The sequence below is a fragment of the Neopsephotus bourkii genome, unplaced genomic scaffold, assembly GCF_033783945.1.
Source record: "Neopsephotus bourkii isolate Nb327-2 ecotype Australia unplaced genomic scaffold, CSIRO-AGI_Nbou_v1 NB_396, whole genome shotgun sequence".
Lineage (NCBI taxonomy): Eukaryota > Metazoa > Chordata > Aves > Psittaciformes > Psittacidae > Neopsephotus > Neopsephotus bourkii.
In genome coordinates, this window is record NW_026900900.1 from 2,182 (window position 1) to 24,741 (window position 22,560).

Genomic DNA, 22,560 nt, shown 5'->3' on the forward strand with positions numbered 1-22,560 from the left:
AAATGGCCATAAATTGAGCCAAAAAAGATTTCAAAAGGGTAAGAAATGGGCAAAAGTAAGATAGAAGTGGCATTCAATTGTTTAGAAATGGCAATAAAAAAGACAAAGTAGGCTTGAAATTGCCAATTGTTTAGAAATAGCCAAAGGAGACTTAAAACTGGTAAGAAATGGGCATCAATAAGATAGAAGTGGCCATCAGTTGTTTAGAAATAGCCAAAAAAGGCCTAAAATTGGTTAGCAATGGGCAGAAATGGGTTAGAAAAAGATAAAAAAGGCTCAGAGCTGGTAAGAAAAGGGCAAATATAAATGGCCATGAGTTGTTTAGAAATGGAATAAAAAAAAAAAAAAGCTTAAAATGGGTTAGAAATGGGCAGAAAAGGGTTAGAAAGAGCCAAAAATGGGTTAAACCAAGTTAGGAAAAGGCAAAAAATGGGTAGAAATGGCTGGAAATTACTAAGAACTGGACAAAAATGGTTTGAAAATGGGCAGAATAGCTTAAAAAGCATGAGAATTGGCAGAATAGCTTAAAAAGCATGAGAATTGGCCAGATAAGTGTTAGAAAGAGCCCAAAGCAGTTTAGAAACAGCTAAGAAAAGCTTAAAACAGGCTAGAAATGGCCATGAAGAGTGCAGAAATAGCCATCAATGGCTTTAAACTGGTAAGAATTAGGCAAAAATAAGATAGGAAAGGATATCAACTGTTTGGAAATAGCCCAAAAAGACTTAAAATGGGTTAGCAATGGGAAAAATGGATTAGAAACAAGCGAAATAGTCTTAAAACTGGTAAGAAATGGGCAAAAGTAAGATAGGAATGACCAGCAATTTAAACCAGAGGCCAGGTCCCCAGCCTGGCCCCCTGTGATGTTTGCCCGCTAAAGCAGTAATGACTGTCACAGTATCACAGTATCACAGTAGGTTAGAGATTGGAAGGGACCTCAAAAGACCATCTAGTCCAATCCCCCTGCCGGAGCAGGAACACCTAGATAAGGTTACACAGGAACGTGTCCAGGCGGGTTTTGAATGTCTCCAAAGAAGGAGACCCCACAACCTCCCTGGGCAGCCTGTTCCAGTGTTCCGTCACCCTCACTGAGAAGAAGTTTCTTCTCAGGTTTAAGTGGAACCTCTTGTGCTCCAATTTGTACCCATTACCCCTTGTCCTTTCATTGTTTGCCACTGAGAAGAGCCTGGCTCCATCCTCGTGACACTCCCCCTTTATATATTTATATACACTAATAAGGTCACCCCTCAATCTCCTCTTCTCCAAACTATAGAGACCCAGCTCCCCCAGTCTTTCCTCATAAGGGAGATGCTCCACTCCCTTAATCATCTTAGTTGCCCTGCGCTGGACTCTCTCCAGCAGGTCCCTGTCCTTTTTAAACTGAGGGGCCCAGAACTGGACACAATATTCCAGATGAGGTCTCACCAGGGCTGAGTAGAGGGGAAGGAGGACCTCTTTTGACCTACTAACCACCCCCCTTCTAATACACCCCAGGATGCCATTGGCCTTCTTGGCCACAAGGGCACAGTGTCGGCTCATGGTCACCCTGTCGTCCACCAGGACCCCCAGGTCCCTCTCCCCTACACTGCTCTCTAACAGGTCGTTCCCCAGCCTATACTGGAACCTGGGGTTGTTCCTGCCCAGATGCAGGACTCTACACTTTCCCTTGTTATATTTCATCAAGTTATTCCCCGCCCAGCTCTCCAGCCTGTCCATGTCCCTCTGGATGGCAGCACAGCCTTCCGGCGTGTCGGCCACCCCTCCCAGCTTAGTGTCATCAGCAAACTTGCTGATAGTACACTCAATTCCCTCATCTAAATCGTTGATGAATATATTAAATAATACTGGTCCCAGTACCGACCCTTGAGGCACTCCACTAGATACAGGCCTCCAACTAGACTCCGCCCCACAGACTACAACTCTCTGGCTTCTCTCCTTCAGCCAGTTCACAGTCCACCTCACTACCCGATCATCCAGACCACACTTCCTCAATTTAGCCTCAAGGATGCTGTGGGAGACAGTGTCAAACGCTTTGCTGAAGTCGAGGTAGACCACATCCACCGCTCTACCATCATCCATCCACCGCATTATTTCCTCATAAAAGGCTACAAGATTGGTCAAGCACGACTTCCCCTTGGTGAAGCCATGTTGACTGTCCCTCATAACCCTCTTATCCTTGATATGCCTTAAGATGGCACCAAGGATAAGGTGTTCCATCACTTTCCCAGGAACGGAGGTGAGGCTAACCGGTCTATAGTTACCCGGGTCCTCCTTCTTGCCCTTTTTGAAGACAGGAGTGACATTTGCTTTCCTCCAGTCCTCAGGCACCTCTCCCGTTTCCCAAGACTTGGTAAAGATGATGGAGAGCGGTCTAGCAATGACCTCAGCCAGTTCCCTCAGCACCCGCGGGTGCATCCCATCTGTACCCATGGATTTATGGATATCCAGATTGCTCAACTGATCTTTAACCCATTCCTCATCGACTAAGGCAGACCGCTCCGTTGACCTATCTTCATCCGGGGTCTCAGCGGTACAGGGCTCTTCAGGACTGCCTCCAGCAGAGTAGACAGAGACAAAGAAGTCATTCAGTAACTCTGCCATCTCTGTATCTTCTGTCACCAGGGCACCTGTCCCGTTCATCAGCGGGCCTACATTGCCTCTGGTGTTAGTTTTACCTGCCATGTATTTGAAAAAGCTCTTTCTGCTGTCCTTGACCCCTCTCGCCAGCTTTAATTCCAAGGAGGCCTTAGCCATCCTAGCAGCTTTCCTACATCCTCTAACAGAAGCCTTACATTCTTCCCAAGTGGCCAGCCCTTCTTTCCATGACCTGTAAACTCTCCTCTTCCACTTGAGCATACCGAGCAATTCCCTATTTAACCACGGAGGTCTCCTGACCCTCTTCCTCGACTACCTACGTGTCGGGATGCTCCGATCTTGAGCTCGGAAAAAGCAGTCCTTGAACGTCAACCAACTATCTTGGGCCCCTTTCCCTTCAAGCAGCCTAGCCCACTGGATTTCCCCTAGCAATCGCTTGAAGAGGCCAAAGTTTGCCCTGCTAAAGTCCAGGGTTGCGATTCTACTTGCTATTCTACTGACCCTACCACACAACATCCTGAATTCTACCATCTCGTGGTCGCTGCAACCAAGGCAGCCCTCAACCTTCACTCCTTCAACCAGACCCTCCTTGTTAGTGAGGATGAGATCCAGCAGCGCACCTCTCCTGGTTGGCTCATCCACCATTTGCATGAGGAAGTTATCATCCATACACTGGAGGAACCTCCTGTACTGCGGCTGGGTTGCCGAGTAGTCCTTCCAGCAAACATCAGGGAAGTTAAAATCCCCCACGACGACCACGGCCTGTGACCGTGAGGCCGCTGTCAGCTGCCTGTAGAAGGCCTCGTCAACTTCCTCACCCTGATCCGGTGGCCTGTAACAGACCCCCACAACAGTATCGCCCCTGCCAGCCTGCCCCTTAATTCTCACCCACAGACTCTCAACTCGCTCATCATCTGTCCCCGGACAGAACTCAACGCATTGTAGCTGCTCTCGCACGTAAAGAGCAACCCCACCACCCCGCCTGGCTGGCCTGTCTTTCCTGAAAAGGACATAGCCCTCCATGACTATATTCCAGACTGTCCTGGTGGTGCCTCCTGACCTGCAGCAACAGCATCGTCCCTCACGGGTGTTTCAGCCCCTGGTGCCACCTCTTTGTCTGCGGTGTCCCTGTGTGGCCTTAGGATGGCCCTGTCCCAGCTGCTTCCCGGCAGAGCATCACTGTGTCCCCCAAGGATGTCCCCATTTACATTGCTTTCCAGGAAATCACTGCTGTGTGTCCCCATCTGTGTTGCTGCCCTGCAGAGCACTGCAGTGTGTCACCCCACAGGGTGTCCCCATCTCTGTTGCTGTCCCACAGAGTACTAATGTCGCGTGCCCGTGTCCCCCCAGGATGTCCTCACCAGTGGTGCTGCCCTGCAGAGCCCTGTGTCTTGTCCCTGTGTTCCCCCCAGGATGTCTGTATCTGCACTGCTCTCTGGCAAAGCACCGCTCTGGGGCCTCAGTGTGAGCCCTGGCCAGTGACTGTGGAGATGGACCTGAACCCTCCCTGCCAGCCTTCTGCTCACCCCCGCAGGCACAGAGAAAGATGAAAGGGGTGAGGTTGCAGAGCAGAGGCAGAACCGCGAGCAGTGGGATTGCTGGGGTGCCCTGGGTGGGTTCACCCCAGGGTGTGGGGTTTGCACCCAGGCAGCTTGGCTGAGGGGGGCTGTGTCTGGTCAAGGCTCAGACTGGATGCTGCAGGGTGCTGAGGCAGCATCCGGCATGCGCCACCCATGTCCCTGTGCCACTGGAGGGTCCCTTGACCTCCTTGGGCAGGGACCCCTTGGGCAGGGCCCCACAGGGTCTATTAGCACTTTCCTTTTTTAATCTTGCTGTTTTCTTACACAAGTACCTACCTTCGCATGATGGTCATAGAGGCATTTATTAAAGGACAAGCAGAGTGTAGGCTTATAAATTCTTATAGAGCTAGTGGAAATATTTTTATCCCTCCACAACCATTCCCAATAAATATGGCTGAGCCACCTTGTCTGACACCTTAAATTGCTTCCATGTGGGTGCCGGGCACCCTATGGCCCCAGGCAGGCAGGCAGGCAGGCAAGGATGAGGGCTGACGGTGGCCAGTGATGTGGCTTCTTGCTCCTGGCTCCTGTTTCCCGGGTAAGAGCTCAAAATGGGTACTGGAGGGGGCATATGCTGCACCCACTGGGGTACCCAGCTGGGGGTGGGAGACCTTTTGGGACCCAGCTCTGCAGGTGAAAGGGGCACAAAAGGATGAGGTTCCCCGCCTGCCTGCTGCTGGTTCATCACCTTCATACACTGCCTTAGGGTCACATGGCCCTGGGTATCGCTGGGTTTGGGCTGTGATGGGAATTGGCAGGGGGGGATCGGGGAAGGTGCTGGAGGATGGGGGTGCAGAGCCCAACCCGGGGATTGAATTGCCCTACACGTGCTGGCCCTGGGCACCCCTGCAACCTCACGCTGGGGCGAGCCCTGCTGGGGTGCACACGGGCACTAGGCCCTTTGAATACCAATGCCCAGTTACCCCAGTGTGGTTTCACTGGGAGGTTGGGCAGTGGCACCGGGGTGCATGAGCTGCCTTGCAGTGGGTATCACCCCATTATTCCTCCCTGCACTCTGTTATCCTGGCCTGCATACTCCCTGCACCCCACAATCTTGCACACAGTGCTGTTGAACTGAGCTGGACAGGACACAGTACCTGATGGCTCTTCTTGGGACCCCCAAATCCTGCTGCCCCCAGATCTCGAGCAGCAGTGGGAGGGTGCACAGGAGTGGGGCTGGCAGTTTGGGAGGGCACCAGCACTCATGTAGGGCTGGCCCTAGCCCAGGGCAGTGTTGGGGTGATCCTGGGTGCTTGTTGTGACATCCCGCATCCAGCTCCAACCCCTGCCCCAGGCAGGGACCCCTTCCACTGGCGCAGCTTGCTCCAAGCCCCTGTGTCCAACCTGGCCTTGAGCACTGCCAGGGATGGGGCAGCCACAGCTTCTCTGGGCACCCTGTGCCAGCGCCTCAGCACCCTCACAGGGAACAGCTTCTGCCTAAGAGCTCAGCTCAGTCTCCCCTCGGGCAGGTTCAAGCCATACTTTTCTATGCTGGAGAGCCCCATGCAGCCCCAGCTCTTTTTCCACAATTTGGGGTGAGCCCCAGATTGGCACTCCCCGACATGGCTCTCCTGCCCCATGGTCTCTGTGCGGTGGGGCCAGTGCCCCGCCATGTCCCATTCAGCTCCCCTGCCCCACTGCAGGGATGCCCCATCGAGCTCAGGGGTCACTGTGGCAGGAAGATCCCTGCCGCTGCTTTCCTGGGGTACCCCATGGTTCATTGTTGCTTTCTAAACCCAGGAACCAATGTACTGCCATTGGTTTCCTCTGCCTGCCTCTTGTACCTCTTTGCCACCCGTCACGTCCCCAGCACTGCCTCGCCCAGGGCCGGGTGCAGCAGCAGCAGTCAGGTTGAGCCCCGTGTGTTCTGGGTGACAAGGCACCTGGGAGCCCCTGTTTCAGCTCTACCACAGGCTTGGGAGGAAAGAAAAGCATCTGCTCTATTACATCGAAGGGGAAAAGGGTACAGCAGATGGTCTGAGGCATCCCCAGCTCTCGGGGAGCAACCCCTACTTCCTCTTGCTTTGCTTCTTCCTTTCAATCAGCTCCAGCCCTTGGCTCTTGATGGCTTCTCTGGTGAGGACAAGGCCACTGTGGTCGTCATCAAAATCAAAGTAGTCTGGAGGAGAGAGCGGAGAGGAGCGGGCTGGGGAGGGTCTGTGGGGCTGCCTCTGCTGTGCCTGTGTCCCCAGGAGGAGCCGGCACATTTGGGAGGGCTGCTGGCACCGTGGGGAGCCCTCAGGACAGGCACTGCCCATTGGCTGTGCCACAGCAGCAGCCCAGGGGGACCTGCAGGACCTGCTGTGGCCTGTCTCAACCCTGCTGGGGCTCCCCATAAAGCCCTGGGTCCTGCTTTGTTAAGAAAAGGTGGTAAGGTACCAGAAGCTCCCCTAGGAGGAGGCCGCTGGCAGAGCCAAGCCCTGGCTGTGAAGAATATTCCCAGCCAAGGGATTTGGAAGACGAGGGTCTCCCCGCTAGCTCCACAGCATCCCTCCTTGCTCCTGCGGTGCTTCTACGCTCCCCAGCCCACCATCTGCCTCCAGTCTGCCACATCCACACATCGAACCAGCACTATGCTCAAAGGCCTGGAGACAGCCGAGGTCAGCCCCAACGCCTGGAGCAGCTCCTGGGTTGGGCTCTGCTGGGACAGTGGGAGGTGGGCAAGGACACCCAGAAATCCCAGGGGGCAGGGGCTGGGGCAGTTGCTGTGGGATGTGTCCCCTTTCCTACCTGGGTCCCCCATGCCCGTGTCCTCCAAGGGAACCTTCTGGTTCTGTGGATCGCTCAGGAGGGTTTTCTCCAGGAGCTGTCGGACCTTCACAAAAGTCTGGGAAAGAGACGCTGTGTTCATAGCTGAAGGGGAGGCGGGTGTTACAACCAAAGGGGTGCCCAACCTCGATGTGCCCCTGGGAGGGAGGGAACACCCCACAGAGCCCAGGGCCACCTGGGCCTGAGCTGCTCCGTGGCTCTTCCCTCGAGCACCTCCATCCTCCAGCTGGGAGGATGGCTTGGGATGGGCCACCCGGGAAAGCCTGTGTGGGTCCCCAAAGACCGCAGCAGGGATGGAGCCCCCGCGCACCTCATCATCCTCGCTGAGGCTGGAGGGGGGCAGGTCAGCCACCCGCTGCACCAGGTACTGCAGCTTCTGCTCGCACTGCTGGAGCTTCTCGTCCACTCCCATGGCCTTGCCAGAGTGCTCCTGGAGCCAGAGAGGGAACAGCCTTGGTGAGCAGAACAAGCCCTTGGGGTGATGGTTGCTGCACCAAGGGTCACCCCACGGTGCCGTTGCACCACCAAGCAGAGCCCGGGCTGTGCTCAGCCCAGCATTGTGCGGGTACCTGGCCAGGCACGGGGATGCCCCGCAGGCGGACGAAGAGGTTGTCAACTCCGTTCTCAAACTCCAGCAGCGTCTCCTGGCTCCTCAGCAGCTGGGCTCGCCTCTGCTCCAGCCGAGCCTCTTCCCACTGCAGCCTCCTCCTCAGCTCCTCCTCCAGCCCCCTGGAGCCAAGCACGCTCACATCCATACAACTGCACAGGGGTGCAGACACCCCAAACCCCTTGCAAAAGCTGCTGCCCAGCTTCTCCCCTGCCCCAAGCGCAGAGCAGAGATGCTGCCTGCACCTCAACCCCGTGCTGCTGCTGCTCCCACTTCCCATGCCAGGCAAGGAGCAAGGCTCCTCCTGCTGCCAGCGCAGGAGCTTTGCGTGCTCTGCCAGCACCAGAGCTGGGGCAGCACTCTGCTCAGAAACCCTCCCAGTGCAGGAGGGGTGGGCAGCTGCAGGGTGACCAAGGAAGGGGTGCCCTCTTGGGACCCCTGCCATGCACATGTCCCCCTGCCCCCAAGGGTGATGGCCCCTTTGGCACGACTGTCCGGAGGCCAGCAGCACCTGGTTGTGGCTGGGGGCTGGCGAAACTTGAGCTCCTCCAGCTGCATCTCCAGCTCCTTCAGTGCCTTCTGCAGCTCCTGCTTCTCCTCCTTGCGCCCTGCGAGGTACTGCTTGAGTTCCACCAGGGACTTCTGCTGTGCCAGGATCCTGATGGGGATGTCCTGGCCGGGGGAGAGTACAAGGACTCAGCCCAGGGCACTCCTGCAGGGTACAGGACCTGGGCCGTGGTCCTGGGGAGGTTTCTGCACCAGGATCCACAGGAACCACTGCAAGATCATGGCGTGGAGCAAAGCAGTTCCATCCCTGCCTGTACAAGAGGGGCCCTGGGGGGCTCTGGGGACAGAGGAGAGCAGAGAACCCTGCCATGGAACAGGGTGAGCAGACGAGGCTCAGCTCCCTGGGGCTGGAGCAGCCCCAGGTTCTACCAGAGATGGGTTTTCAACTCACCCAGAGGCGGGAGCACTGCACCGCAGCCTTGGCCTTCTCCAGCTTCTCCATCACGCAGGCCTCACGCTCCAGCTGGGACTTGGGGGCCTCCGGCTCGGCGGCTGCGGTGGAAAGGTTGTGGCAGGGAAGGATGCCTGCGGCTGCGCCTGCATCCCCCCCTGCACCCTGACAGGCACTCACCCACCGGTGGGTCCTCTGCGGGCAGGCCCAGGAAGTCCCTGGTGAGGTCACGCCTGGCTTGCTGCAAGGATGTTCATCGTCACCCCTGAGCTGCTGGCACCCTGGGGGAGCCGGCCCTGCAGCCCCTCACCCATGGCAGGCTGGGCACTGATGCCCGCCCTATGCCTGCAGCCCTGCCTGTGCCAGGCCCCCCCAGCTCACCCCTTTCAGAAGCCTTTCTTCTGCTTCCTTGCGCCAGCTTCTGTCCATGGGCTCCTTCTGAGCAGCCAGGGTGCGGAGCCTGAGCTCTCTCTCTGCAAGGAACTGGGTTTTTGTCCTGGCCATGTGCTCCTGGAGCAGAGCAGAGCAGAAGAGAAGTGGCTCCCAAAGCTCCAATGGAGCTCTGTGAGCTTCTAAGCCTGGCATGGCCAGCATCAAAAATGCCACCCCCTACCCCGTGTAAACAGCCTGGGAAGGAAACCGAGCAAGGACAGCTAGAGAATGGAGAATGCCACCTTCCCCATGGCCACGGCTTCCGGCAGCTGTCCCCAACTCAGGGCAGCCAGGCCCAAGAGCCAGACACAGGAGGAGCTATGGAGGCATCTGGGTGCTGCGGGGAAGCCAAGCTCAGTCCTGCTTTTTCTTGAAGGAAGACTCAGCAGCACGGACATCTGGTGCCATCTGTGTGCTCTGGAGAGCAGGAAAGCACCCTGAGGTGCCCTGGACCATCTCACCTTGGCTACACGAGCAGCTCGGAGCCCATCCAAGGCCATGAGCTCCATGTCTTCCACCTCCCCATGCTGCAGCTCGGCCATCTCACTCAGGAGGTCCAGGTGCAGAGGCAGGTGGGCCAGCTCCTGGGACACAGGGAGCCACAGCCCACTGAGTCCCAGGGGTGCCCTGTGCTGGGACAGAAGATGGAGGGGAGCAGGAGGACCTCCTGCAGGAGGGTGTCCCACCAGCACAGCGCCTTGGGCACTTCAGTGCCTTTGCAGGGGGAGTGGGTGAGACAACGGCACGGTGAGGATGAGCTCACCTTCCTCAGGGCATCCCGTACCACCACGTACAGGGCAGTCACCTTCTGCCCAGCGTGGATTTTTGTGTGCATCTTGTCTATGCTGTTCTGCAGTGCACGAATCACCTGGGGCAGAGATGGTTGGAGACAAGGGGTGAGCCCATGGACTGAGAGCAGTGCCCACCCAGGGGGGCAGGGCTGGCTGAAACCCCCCATGGGTGCTGCCACCCTAGGAAGGGGCTCTGGGACCTGTACCTGGTGCTGCTTGTCAGCCACCCGGACATCCTGCAGCTGCTGCAGCCGCCTCTGCAGCTGCTCCTTGGCCCGGCTCCGCTGCTCCATCTGGTACAGCAGCATGTTGCATTTGTTCACCCTGTCATAGACTTCAGCCCGGAGCTTCTCCTGGGCCACCTGGATGGGAGAGGTAGAGCTGGGGATGCTGGGACCTGGTCACTCCCTGGCAGGACAGGAGCTCTGCTGGGGCAAAGGACCTGCTCAGGGAGCTAATGGAGGACATTGATGGGTCCTGCAGTGCAAAGGGTCCCAACGGAGCACTCCTGAACACCCCGTGTCTCACTGCACCAGCCCTGGGGGGCTGTCCTGGTGCTGGCACCAGGTCCCTGTTCCCTACAACCGGTCCTTCTGAGCATCCCCTCAACCCCAGCCCACTGCCAGCAGCCTGGGCCCGCTGGACTCTGCTCTTACCTCCAAGGTCTTACTGGCCAAAGCAATGCCCAAGGGCTGCTCCGCTCCACAAGCCTCAGAGATGGTGAGCTCATGCTGTGGGCAGAAGAAGGGCAGAGAACACATCAATGCCAGCCTGGGGATGGTCCCAGCCTCCTGCTGCCCTGCACTTCCTGCTCCTGGAGAGGACCAGTGGAGAAGCTAGCTCTGCAGGTCCAGCAGAGTCACACCGATTTCACCCTAGGATTACAGGAGGCCTCCCAGTCTTCATCAATTCTGGAGCTCTGTCCCACTGAGGCAAGCCCAGCTACAACCCCATCCCCCTTCAAATCTAGTTTAAAGCTCTCCAAATGAGCCCTGCTAATTCGTGCCCCAGCATCCTTTTACCTCTGTGTGATAAACCTTTCCCACATGCCAACGTCCAGGCCGGTGCCCTATAAAACCAGCCGTTATCAAAGAATCCAAAGCCCTGCCTGCAGCACCAGCCTCGAAGCCAATCGTTTATGGACTGCATTTTCCCATTCAGTCCCACATCATCAACAGAAGATGGAAGGAGCGAAGAGAAGATCACCTGAGCCCCAGAGTCTTTCACCATCCGCCCCAAGGCCCTGTAGTCTTTCTTCATCTCCCTCAGACTGCGGGTAGCAACTTCCCCTTCACCCGTCTGGAAGACCAGCAGCGGGTAGTAGTCTGTCGGGCGCACCAGGTTGGGGAGCACCCTGGTGATATCCCTGATCCGGGCTCCAGGCAGACTACACACTTCCCTATGATGAGGGTCAACTCTGCATATCGGGCCCTCTGTTCCTTTCAGAATGGAATCACCCACTACAATGACCCTTCTTTCTTTCTTACCAGAGGCAGTCTTGAGGTGCGAAGTCAACCGCTTTTTCCTATGTGGCCTTGTAGGCGGGCCTTGCACCACATCCTCACCTACCTCTCCTTCCAGATCCAGGGCCTCATCTTGTGATGTGAGAAATGAAACAGAGCTCATCCGCTCGGTTAGTTCAGTGACACCAACGTGTAAGTGGGTGCGCTGCACTGCTTGGTGTTTCCACCAGCTGTGCCATGCTTCCTAGGGTCAAGAAGCTTCCTTTCAGAGCCAAAGCTCAAGGAGGAGCAATGACCCATCTGATAACCAAGCTGAGCTGATGGAGCTTGAGACCTGATTCATGTTTTGGCTTCCAAGTGCAGGACCTGAGTTTGAGAGCCGGAGCCCTTCTGGTGGCTGTCACATGGGCACACTGGGGTTTGTATTGAGTCGCTGTTTGCCGTGGGGAGTCTCCAGCCCAGCCCAGGGCCAGGAAGCAGGGAGCCCCTGGGGATGCTCTGGGGGCACCTCCGAGATCAGATGACAGTGAACAGCCAGGGCCAGGTTTGTGTTAACTGCTGCACTCCCAGCCTCTCCTGTGTGCTCAGCTCGGTGCTAACATGACCCATCTCTGAAGGAGAGCCCAGGCACTAAGTCCTGGGGAAAAAAAAAAGACATCTCCAGGGCCGTGAGAGCCTTCTACCGCCTTCACCTCCTTGTGAGCACTGAGCCTGGGGCAGCTGCTGTTGTACACCAAAGAGGGGATGCGTGTGTCCTGTGGGCTAGCCCTGTGCCAAACTGGGGCAGAGCATGGCAAAGGCTCTGCTATTTCTGAGAGCACCTGGTTGGGAAAGAGGGAAGCGCTCTGGTCAGCAGAAATAGGAGGAGAAATAGGTTTGAGAAGGTGGGATGCAAACATCCTACCCTACAGCCCCCCCTTCACACACACTTCATCCTTCCTGAGGGTGCTTCAGCACAGGGCCTTCCCTTGGAACCATTTCTGATGGTTTGGGGGCAGCAGAGCCAGTGCATCTCCATGGAGAGCTGGAATCGCACATTCTGCCTAGCTGAAGCCAGACATTTTTCCATTTGGGGTTTGTAGAGGGAAATGGGGAGAGAAAGTTTCCCCATAGTGAGAGGGCTGAAGTAACCACCTCAAACATCAGCCCAGCCCCAGGTATGTGCAGGCCTTCCAGCTTGCTCAGCACTGCCTTGGAGCCTCTGGTTGTGTTATTTGCTTTCACTGTCTCCTGAACTCCAGTAAAAACCCCAGGGATGACATGCCACAAAGGCAGGATTTTTTCCAGGAGGTATTTTGTATCAGGGAAAAACCCATTGGAGTGTCAGAGCGGGTGTCATGGTGTCCCCCTTCAATGGATGTTAACGTATTGTCCTGCTTTGAAAGGGACTGGAATCCAGCTTTATCAAAATTAACAAGTGCCCAGTATAGGTCTGGATTCATAAACAGAGGCTCCTAAGTGTGCTGCTGCTGGCTGGGGGAAGGATGCCAGGGAGTGTGGAAATGTCATGGAATTCTTGGCAACTACAGCTGGCAATCACTCCAGAAGTTCCCAAGCTGGGGCACTGCATTTAGAAAACCCCATTCCCAGCTTCATTATAGACAGAGCCATGGAAGGAAAGGCAATCTCATCACACAGGCTTTATAGCTGCCACTGTAACTATTGCCTGACACTGGGAATCCTGTTCCTCGTAGCCATCTGTAGTGGGAGCAGAGCTGGAAAACAGGGCAAGTGCCTTGTGCCTCTGTCGCCTCCCAACAGAAAAGCCTTGTCTGTATGAACCATTCCTCTTTGTATCCCCTAGCCATAACCTCTGCCTTCCTCAGAACCCTGTGCTGGTCAGGAATGTCCAGGATGTCTGCATCCATGGCACCAGCTGGGCTCTGCAGAGCCAGGACTGCTGTGACTCTGTGCAAATCCACATCATCCCCTGCATCCCAGTGGGATGTATGGCATGGCCGGTGCTTCCCTGACACCCTTAGTGCCTGCGTTTATGCTCTGAGAAGCCAAATCCTCGTGGTACCCACGCTCCTTACACCACCTCATGGTGCACAGGGCAGCACCTACAGGATACACAGCCGAGGGTGTCTCATTGCAGCAAGGGTGGAAATCCTGGAGCTCCATCCCTGACTGTTGCAGAGCTGAAGACTGATGTTTCAGTGCTTTTTGGATCCAGCCCTTGGGGAGCAGGACTGGCCTGCAGCTGTGGGAGTCCTGGCCTAGGGATTGACGATAAACCCCTAAGCCCGGCTCTGAAAGGTCGCCCACTGTGTAACATTTAGAAGAGCCTCAGAACGTTATTTCAAGGAGTATTTTTATTTTTTTCCCCACAGGAAAAGCAAATATCTAAGCTGCCATGAGAAAAAAGCCCCGTTCCTGACTCTCCCCTGTGCATGGGGATTCATGAACTGTGGGGATGCGGTGGGAGGAAGCATGAGAGCAGAATGGCAATGGCACTGTCGCCTTTAATTCAGTAATGTCCCAGAGCCAGGGAGGATGCTGGAGGCACACGTGGGGCAGCTGCACATAACCCTGGGGTGCTTTATGAAGGTGAGAGCTGTTGACGGAAGAGATTCACACCTCCTGGTGTGGCATTACCCTCTCCATTTAGGACTGTTAACGCTGAATTCTCTCTCCTTAGGCTCAGGGCTCCTCTCCTGGGAGCAACCCAAGGGGCACAGAGTGTGCAGCTGCAGGTGAGCTCAAGGGCTGCAATAAGATTCCCAAAATAGTGTTCAACGCACATGCCAAGGGCTGGCTCCTGCATCCGTCACCACTCATAACTCCCTTCTGAGATAAGAGGTGCTTGACCTGAGGGACGATGGAACAGTCGACTGGAAGCCACGCACATTTTACTCCATCCTTCAAGCTATAATTGCCCCTGACAGTGCTTACACCCGGGTTAGCCTGCCCTCGGGCTCCACCAGCATGCATCATCCATCACCAGAGCTGGAGCCTCTGGGCCGCTCACCAGCACGCAGGCTGCTCTCTCCGTCTTTCCAGCAAAGACAGTTTTTACCTCGACTCTAAAGAGCAAAGTGGAGACAAAAGAAATGGGTAACTCCTGCTTCTTTGTTAATACTCCTGCTTCCCTTCTCTTACATCTCCTTCTCGACAGGCTGGAGAAATAGGCTGACAAGAACTGCAAAGGTTTAACAAGAGCAAGTGCAAGGAGCTGTACCTGGGAATGAAAAGCTCCATGAACCAGGAAATGTTGGGGAATAACTGGAAAGCAGCTTTGCAGAATAGGATGTGAGGGTCCTGGCGGACACAAAATTGAAAGGAAGATGGCAATATGCCTTGCTACCAAGAAGTTAAATGGTCTGCTGGGTTGAATACACCAAACCCAGTGCCCTCACAAGAGGAAGACCAGCAGCTCCAAGAACTCCCCTGCACCCGCAAAGACATCACACCACCAGTAATGCTTGAAGGCAACACCAGCAGTGGCCAAAGGAGCCGGGCCAGCAGCAGGGCCACTCGCTGACCCTGCGGGACCAGGAGGCTCCATTTATCACCCAGAAACCTTCCTCTCTCTGTTATTAAACACTTGAACATCCCAGAAAGCATCTGGCGCTGCTGTCCAAGCTTCCAGCTGAGGATGAAGCAGTGGCAAATACAATAGAGAGCCCATGGCGACAGCCCCCAGACACGCCCTGTGACGACCCCAGCCACGCCCTGTGAGTCCCCCCCATTGTGACCTTGCTGCTCGCCCTGCTCATATTCCACCCAGGTACTCCCATAGGGCAGTTGCTGTGGGAGACGGCTCTGAGGAGCTCTCAGAGGAGCACGTGCAGCAGCATCACTCAGTGCCCCAGAGGAAGGTCTTTCTGGACTGCCGGTGCCAGCAGCACCCGGGGTGCACCAACCCTGTGCTATGGATGCACAGTGTGTGGGGGGCTTCCCAGCCTCTGCCTGGGTGTTCCTTTTCCACAAGTACCCTCAGCTGCTGCTCTTGCTGCAGGCCTGGGTCTTTCAGGAGATGAAGCGGTTCTTTGGCGGGCGCAGCTTGAAGGCATACCTGATGACACGCATGATCCTGGACACGCTGCCCGCCTACGGCCTGGATGAAGGTTTCCTGGATGCGGTGCTGCGCCCCGACCTGCGGAGCCACACGTCGAGGTTCGTGCGAAGGCTCCTGGAGGCCACAGAGGAGTGCGCGGAAGAAGTGCTGAAACTCATGATCCGCGAGGACTCCTGTGCTGCCAGCAGCTTGGGGAAGAGCCCCAGAGCCAGCGAGTGCTGGTCTGAGTTCAGCTGGTGGCAGGAGGGCAGCCCTGTGGCCAGCACCAGCTGGAGGGCGTGCCATGAGCGACGCAAGGGCAAGCTCGTGGTGAGGATCACCTCCTCCGGCAGCCAGCACAGAGGTGAGTGGACCGTCACCACCAGCGTGACCCGCTCTGACCGCCCCGAGCCCAGCCCCAGCCCCGCTGCCTGCACGCTGGGGACCCCTGTGCCCAGAGCAGCCCCCTCCGGCAGCGCTGCTGCAGCGGACGCAGACGCGCTCCCGAGCACCTCGACCGCTGCCGTGCAGGGGGGTCCTGCCTGCGTCCCCGCTCCCATCCCAGCGGAGCAGGAAGAGGCGCAGCAGGAGCCAGGGCAGGCTGTGCCCGGGGCCTCTGCTCCCCGCTGGGGCAGGGCCGGCTCCAAGCGGAAGAGCAGCAGCTCTGAAGACTCCGCTGCACCCCCCAAGAAGCGGCCCCGCCACTGATGATCCAAGGTGACACCAGCAGTGGCCAAAGGAGCCGGGCCAGCAGCAGGGCCACTCGCTGACCCTGCGGGACCAGGAGGCTCCATTTTTCACCCAGAAACCTTCCTCTCTCTGTTATTAAACACTTGAACATCCCAGAAAGCGTCTGGCCTTGTTGTCCAAGTTTCCAGCTGAGGATGAAGCATCATCCTACCCTACAGCCCCCGCTTCACACACACTTCATCCTTCCTGAGGGTGCTTCAACACAGGGCCTTTCCTTGGAAGGTGTCTCTTGGTACCTCAGTTCCAGACACAGCAGCTGGAACAACTTTTGTGTCCTTTCAGAGAGGAAAAAAGAAAATGAAATGAAGCTGCTCCTCTCACAGGGGAGAGGAAGCTGTGACTTGTGCAGTTGCAATCCTGGCCCAGGAAGGTTTTCTCTTTCTCTGTGACTTTCCCCACCTGCAGTCGATTTAATCAGTTCTGGCTGTCCCAAGGACTTGTAGCACTGGTGTGATGCTGTTTCTCTGCAGTTTGCAGAAGGGGAGAGCTCTGTCTGGACACTGTCCTCAAGGAAGCCATGCCATTAGAGTATCTTCTATATAGGCCAAGTCAGAGCCCCAGAGGATCAGGGCTTTTTGGGAACAAATGGTGCACAGGGGATTAACAGACTGCCCCTATGTCAGGTGGTGCTGTTCAACCTGCCTGGGCTCGGGAAGCATCGCTGCCACCAGCGCACAGAGCCTGGGCAGGGTGTGGGTGCCCAAGAGCCAGCAGTTTCGGGCTTCCTTCCCTCCTCCTGCACAGCCCTCTCTCAGGCCCCCAGTGGCAGGCATTATGCCCCCCCCATGTCTGGGGAGGACTTTCAGACGTGTCCCCATGTCCCCTCAGCTCCCCGCTGCCGTTCTAACCAGCAAGTGTTGAACAAAAGCCTCCAGAACCCGAGCACAGCTTTGGCAGAGCCAAGCTACCCAACCGAAAAGCTGCCCCCCATGGCTTCCCTCTGCCCAGGCACGCTTCCTGCCTAGGGTTTCATTGTCCCTGGGGCACTGCTCGGTGCACCTCTGACACAGCTGGCCTCCAGGTACAGGGCCCTGGCTCTACAAACCCCTGGGTGCTGCCCTGGCAGCTCTGTTGCCCTGGGTGCCCAGCACTGTGCTTCCTCCTCCTCTTCCATCCTCTCCTCTCCACCCTCCCCAGCAGAGCTGTGCAGCCATGGCAGGGCACACTGCCAGAGACCAGGAGGTGCAGGGACCACCAAGAGCAGGGCTGCAGCCGAGCTGCTCTAGCAAAGCCCTGGGAGAGGGCTGCCCTTCAGTAGGACTGAAACTCCTCTGTCCTGCAGTGTTCTTGCCCTGCCCCACCAGAGCTCTTCCCCCGCTGAGTGTGTATTTCACAGCCACCAAGGAAAGACCCTCAGTGTCAGACACCGTGCTTTGCACACAGGTCTTTCCTGATCAGATGGAAGCACTGCTGGTAACAGCCTGGCTGCCCGGCGCTGCTGCTTGTGATCCTGGAGGAGGCTTTTGCTGGACATCAATCTTGGGAGCCTCTGGGCCTCAGAGGCTTTCCTGGATCCCGCCGCTGTGCACCGGATCTGCTCCCCAGAGCTGAGGAACTGAACAGAAAGCTCCGTAGCCTCGTGCAGAGAGAGGCGCAGAGCAGCACTACAGGTCTAGTCAGGACACATGGGGTGAGATCTTTACCCCAGAACTCGTCTGGTTCTATCAAAGTTCATTCTTGGTTGGGATGATGGTCAGAGGGAAGTCAGGGCCAGTCGCTGCTGTCCTGCAGACATCTAGTTGGTGGGCTATAGAAGTATTACATAGCAGGCAACAGCGTACCCTTGAGTTCATTGGCTGTTTTCCCCTAAAATCAGATCCCCTTGAGGTATACATCAGACTTCCCATCTCCCGCATTACCCACCAAGTATATCCCGCTCCCGGAGCAAAAGCAGTCCCACGAGTGGGTTTGCCTTTACCTGAAGCAGGAATAACCCAGACTGTCTTCCCCAGCAAACTCTTTACGTGCACCACAGGAACTGTGTCCCCCTCTACAATATGTAAAAGTTCTGACTGGGCTGCGCCAGCCCTGGTGGCAGATCCTCTGGTGTTGAGCAACCAGGTGGCCTGTGGTAAGTGAGTATCGCAATGCTTGAAGGTTACCCCACCCATTGCTCTCAGTGTAGTTTCTAACAGCCCCTTGTACCTTTCGATTTTCCCAGAGGCTGGTGCACAGCAGGGGATGTGATATACCCACTCAATGCCGTGCTCTTTGACCCAAGTGTCTGTAAGGTTATTCAGAAATGAGTCCCATTGTCTGACTCAGCTCTCCCTGGGGTGCCGTGTCCCCACAGGATCTGTATCTCAAGGCCCAGGACAGTGTTCCGGGCAGTGGCGTGGGGCACAGCGTACGTTTCCAGCCATGGGGTGGTTGCTCCCACCATGGTAAGCTCAAGGCTCTTGCCTCGGCGGGTTGGAGGCAGTGTGATATAATCAATCTGCCAGGCCTCCCCATATTTATCCTTCAGCCATCGTCCTCCATACCAAAGAGGCTTTAACCGTTTGGCTTGTTTAATTGCAGCACATGTTTCACACCCATGAATAACCTGGGCAATAGTGTCCATTGTTAAGTCCACCCCTCAATCACGAGCCCATCTCTTTGTTGCATCTCTGCCCTGATGGCCTGAAGTGTCATGGGCCCACCGGCCAAAAATAATTCCCCTTTATGTTGCCAATCTAAGTCCATCTGAGCCACTTCAATCTCAGCAGCTTTATGCACTTGTTGGTAGTTCTGGTGTTCCTCAGTGGCCTGACTCTTGGGTGCATGGGCAACTACATTGTATACCTTCACCACCAGGCTCTGCATCGGGGCAGTGATATCTTGCCACAGTGCAGCAGCCCAGGTGGGTTTGCCTCTGCGTTGCCAGTTGCTCTGCTTCCATTGCTGCAACCACCACAATAGGGCATTTGCCACCCTCCATGAGTCAGTATAAAGTACTAGCCGCTTCTTTCCAACCTGAGCATCCCTGGTTCACTTGGAACCCCTCACCCCTTGTCCCATCGCTGAAGGTCCCTCCATGTCCTCCTTATGTTGAGGATGCAGCATTAGCAAAGAGGATGCAGCCCAGGCCATGGGGGGTGTTTATGGCTCCCATTGAGCTTCTCAGCCCCAAATCCATCCCATCTCCCCCCAGTCCTGACCCCCTTTGTGTCCCCACAGCGGGGGCATCGTTCCCATCTGCCCTGCTTGTGAGATGCTCTGAATCCCTATGGAATGCTGTGAATCCCTATGGGGTGCTCTGCTTGCAGGATGCTCTGGAGCTCCCTTGTGCCACCAGCTCCTTCCTAAGATCCCTACATCAGGGAACATCCACACTGCAGCACAGAGATGTGGCATCATGGAGTCATGGAGTCATGGAATCATGGGATGGGTTGGGTTAAAGGCACCTTAAAGCTCATCCAGCTCCAACCCCTGCCATGGGCAAGGACAATTTCCATGGAGCAGAATGCTCCAAGCTCCATCCAACCATGCCCACTTCCAGGAACACCACACAAACCCCATTCGTTCTGCACCAATCCCTTTCCAAGCTCTTCTTCCCCCCCCAATTCCCTGGATTTTGGGTGCTTTTGAGGAGCAAAAAGCAGCAGTTTTGGGATCAATGTGGGATAAATCCTCACCAGGGACCTTGCTCCATGGGGATGCTGCATCTGCTCCCTGCATCCCACATCCTTGTGGTCCCTTGGGCACCTTCCTGGTCCTATTGGGGGGCTCCCATGTGCCTGTTTGAGCCTTTGGGTGCCTCCTATCTGCTTCCACTGCCCTTTGGAGTACCCCCATCCACATTTGGGTGCCCCCCATCTGCTTCCATTGCCCTTTGGGGTGCCTCCACCCATCTTTGGGTGCCCCCCATCCATCTTTGGGTGCCCCCCATTTGCTTCCATTTTCTTCATCCCACAGAGTTCCAGAGCATCCCATAGGGATTCAAGTCATCCCAAGCCCATCAGACCCCCCCCATCTCCCCATGGAACACCCCATGGAACCCCCCATGCCCCCCCCCCCATGGAACCTTCCTCTCTATGACATCAGCCCCAGCACCAAGGGACCTGCATCCAGCACCCTAGGGCAGTTGCGCTTTGGGCACAGTGGTGGTAGCAGCTCCTTGGTGGCAGCAGCTCCTTGGTTGCAGCTCCTTGGTGGCAGCATCTTGGTGTCACCCTCAGTGGTGGTGGCAGCTCCTGTGTGTCACCCTCAGCGCTGATGGCAGCAATGGCTTTGCTCCATGTCCTCATCGTGCTGTCATTGCCCTGGCTCGTGCACGGCTCCTGGGACAGCTGTGGGTGAGTGGCACCAGGCTCCGGGTATTCCATAGAGAGGTGCTGCTGCTTGCTTCCAACCATGGTCACACCAGTGGGGTGGTGGGACTGGGAGAACCCCGCTTCTTCGCCATCACCTCATGCGGTGGCACAGCCTAGCTATGGGGCACCCCATAGGGTCCCTTGTCCCTCAGCACCCTAGGGGGTTGGATGATGCTCATCTTTGGGACACCCCATAGGGTCCCTTGTCCCTGCATCGCCCAATGGGGTGGGACGATGCTCGCTCTTCATTCCTAACCATCAGGTGTTGGGCTTCTGCTTCCAGAGGGACCTGCGGTACCCGTCCCATGGCTGATTACTATGGGATGTCACGCATTGTCGGAGGCATGGATGCGCACCAGGGCGCCTGGCCATGGATGGTCAGCATCCAGTTCCCCACGGCCACCGGCTTCTCGCACATCTGCGGGGGCTCCCTCATCACCCCCCAATGGGTCCTCACGGCCGCTCACTGCTTCATCGGGCAAAAGTAAGGGGGAGAAGGGATTCCAGCCATAGGGAATAGGCAAGGAGCAGCTCCCATCCCGTCTCCTTCCCCATCCTGGATGCTCTGGGAAGAGTGCTCAGGAGAAGGCTGCTTCCAGCTTGACACCCCTTGAGCCTAAGGCTTGCTGGGGCAGCGCTTTCCTTTGGGAAGCAGAAGCAATGTGGCTCCTTCCAACCCCTCTTCTCCATAGAATGGATTAGAATGGAATAGGAGGGGATGGAATGGAACGGGATGGAATGGGATGGATCATGGAATGGGTTGGGTGGCAAAGGAGCTTGGGATCATCCAGTTCCAAGCCCTTGCCATGGGCAGAGATGCCTTCCATAGAGCAGCTTGCTCCAAGCTGGCCTTGAGTGCTGTCAGGGATGGAACATCCAAACCTTCTCCATCCATCCCATCCCAGTGCCCCAGCACCCTCATAGGGAATCCCTTCCTTGTCTCCAACCTGCAATTCCGTCGGATCCCATCACCCCTTGTCCTATGGCTCGAATCCCTGCTCTTCCACTCCCTCCCAGCTTCACCACGGATTGGTACGTGATGGTTGGAATCACGGACCTGGCTTGGGCCAATTCAGAGACCCAGAAACGTTGGATGCGGAAGGTCGTGGTCCATGAGTATTACACCAAGGCCTCCGACGGCTTCGACATCGCCTTGGTGGAGCTGGACCAGCCGGTGCAGTGCGGGTACCACGTGCAGCTCGTCTGCCTGCCCGATGCGACACTCAGGGTATCCCAGCTCTCTGAGTGCTTCATCAGCGGATGGGGTGCGAGGGAAGCCAGAAGTGAGTGCCCGACGGCCCCGTTGGCCTTGGATTGCTGGGTCACGGATTCATGGAATGGGATGAAAGGGAGGGTAAAGCTCATCCAGGTCTACTGGAGGTTGCTCTGACTGGGGTGGAGCATCCCAACCTTCTCCATCCAACCCATCCCAGTCTCCCACCACTTCCTTCTCTTCAACCTGAGCATCCCTGGTTCAGTTGGAACCCCTCACCCCTTGCCCTATCGCTGAAGGTCCCTCCATGTCCTCCTTATGTTGAGGATGCAGCATCAGCAAAGGGGATGCAGCCCAGGCCATGGGGGAGGTGTTTATGGCTCCCATGGAGCTTCTCAGCCCCAAATGCCCCCAAATCCATCCCTTCTACCCCCAGTCCTGACCCCCTTTGTGTCCCCACAGCGGGGGCATCGTCCCCATCAGCCCTGCAGGAGGCCAAGGTCCGCCTCATCGATGTCCAGCTCTGCAACAGCAGCCTGTGGTACCGAGGGGCCATCAAGAGCCACAACCTCTGTGCTGGGTACCCCCAGGGTGGCATCGACACCTGCCAGGTAGGGATGTGCCACTGGGTCTTTCTTCTTCTCTGCCATCTGCAGGGCCTTGCTCTGCATCCCCCTTTATCCCAGCTTTGGAAGCGCATCCAGCTCCTTGTCCATCATCCCTGCACAGGAACCATAGAGGATGGAGCTTTAAGAGCACTGAGATTCCACCACTAAACCATGTCGTGAGCATGAATTCATGGAATGAGTTAGGTTGTGAAGGAGCTTAAAGCATCCAGTTCTAAGCAAGGGTCACGGATGCCTTCCATTAGACCAGGTTGCTCCAAGCCCCATCCATCCTTCTCCACCCAACCCATCCCAGTGTCCCACCACCCTCATAGTGAACAACTTCCCCTTACCTCCAACCCAAACTCCCCTGTTGTATTTGGAACCCATCACTCCTAGTCTTACGGCTCCAATCCATGCTGAAGGTCACTCTCCACACGCAAATGATGAAGGAGAACCCTTCCATCCCCATGGGCTGACAGCGGTGGTCCCCTCTGGCGTTGCC

At 56.4% G+C, this 22,560-nt stretch overlaps 2 protein-coding genes across 2 annotated transcripts; one reads left to right on the forward strand and one right to left on the reverse strand.

The window, feature by feature from the left end:
* Positions 1-6,174: 6,174 nt before the first annotated feature.
* Positions 6,175-10,490, reverse strand: LOC133210135 (coiled-coil domain-containing protein 183-like). Its single transcript, XM_061349253.1, has 11 exons — positions 10,386-10,490; positions 9,702-10,091; positions 9,400-9,522; positions 8,888-9,016; positions 8,687-8,747; positions 8,507-8,607; positions 8,060-8,220; positions 7,511-7,670; positions 7,252-7,371; positions 6,903-6,999; positions 6,175-6,291 (listed from the first exon to the last, which is right to left on the reverse strand). The coding sequence occupies exons 1-11, from the start codon at positions 10,488-10,490 to the stop codon at positions 6,182-6,184; spliced, it is 1,557 nt and encodes a 518-aa protein (XP_061205237.1). The 3' UTR covers positions 6,175-6,181.
* A 9,649-nt stretch (positions 10,491-20,139) lies between these two features.
* LOC133210136 (acrosin-like) lies at positions 20,140-22,061 on the forward strand (the record flags this gene model as incomplete). The annotated part of the gene is made up of 4 exons (XM_061349254.1): positions 20,140-20,219; positions 20,521-20,721; positions 21,255-21,520; positions 21,913-22,061. Coding segments are annotated over exons 1-4 (696 nt in total), but the record flags the coding sequence as incomplete, so codon positions are not given.
* Positions 22,062-22,560: the final 499 nt, after the last annotated feature.

Bases quoted from the DNA above. Each gene is read 5' to 3' on its own strand.
- LOC133210135 (XM_061349253.1), bottom strand. From the start codon at position 10,490: ATGTGTTCTCTGCCCTTCTTCTGCCCACAGCATGAGCTCACCATCTCT. The intron at 7,372-7,510 runs GTACCCGCACAA...CTCTGGCTCCAG, and splicing joins GCATCCCCGTGCCTGGCCAG to GAGCACTCTGGCAAGGCCAT. The intron at 7,000-7,251 runs GTGCGCGGGGGC...TCTCTTTCCCAG, and splicing joins GCCTCAGCGAGGATGATGAG to ACTTTTGTGAAGGTCCGACA.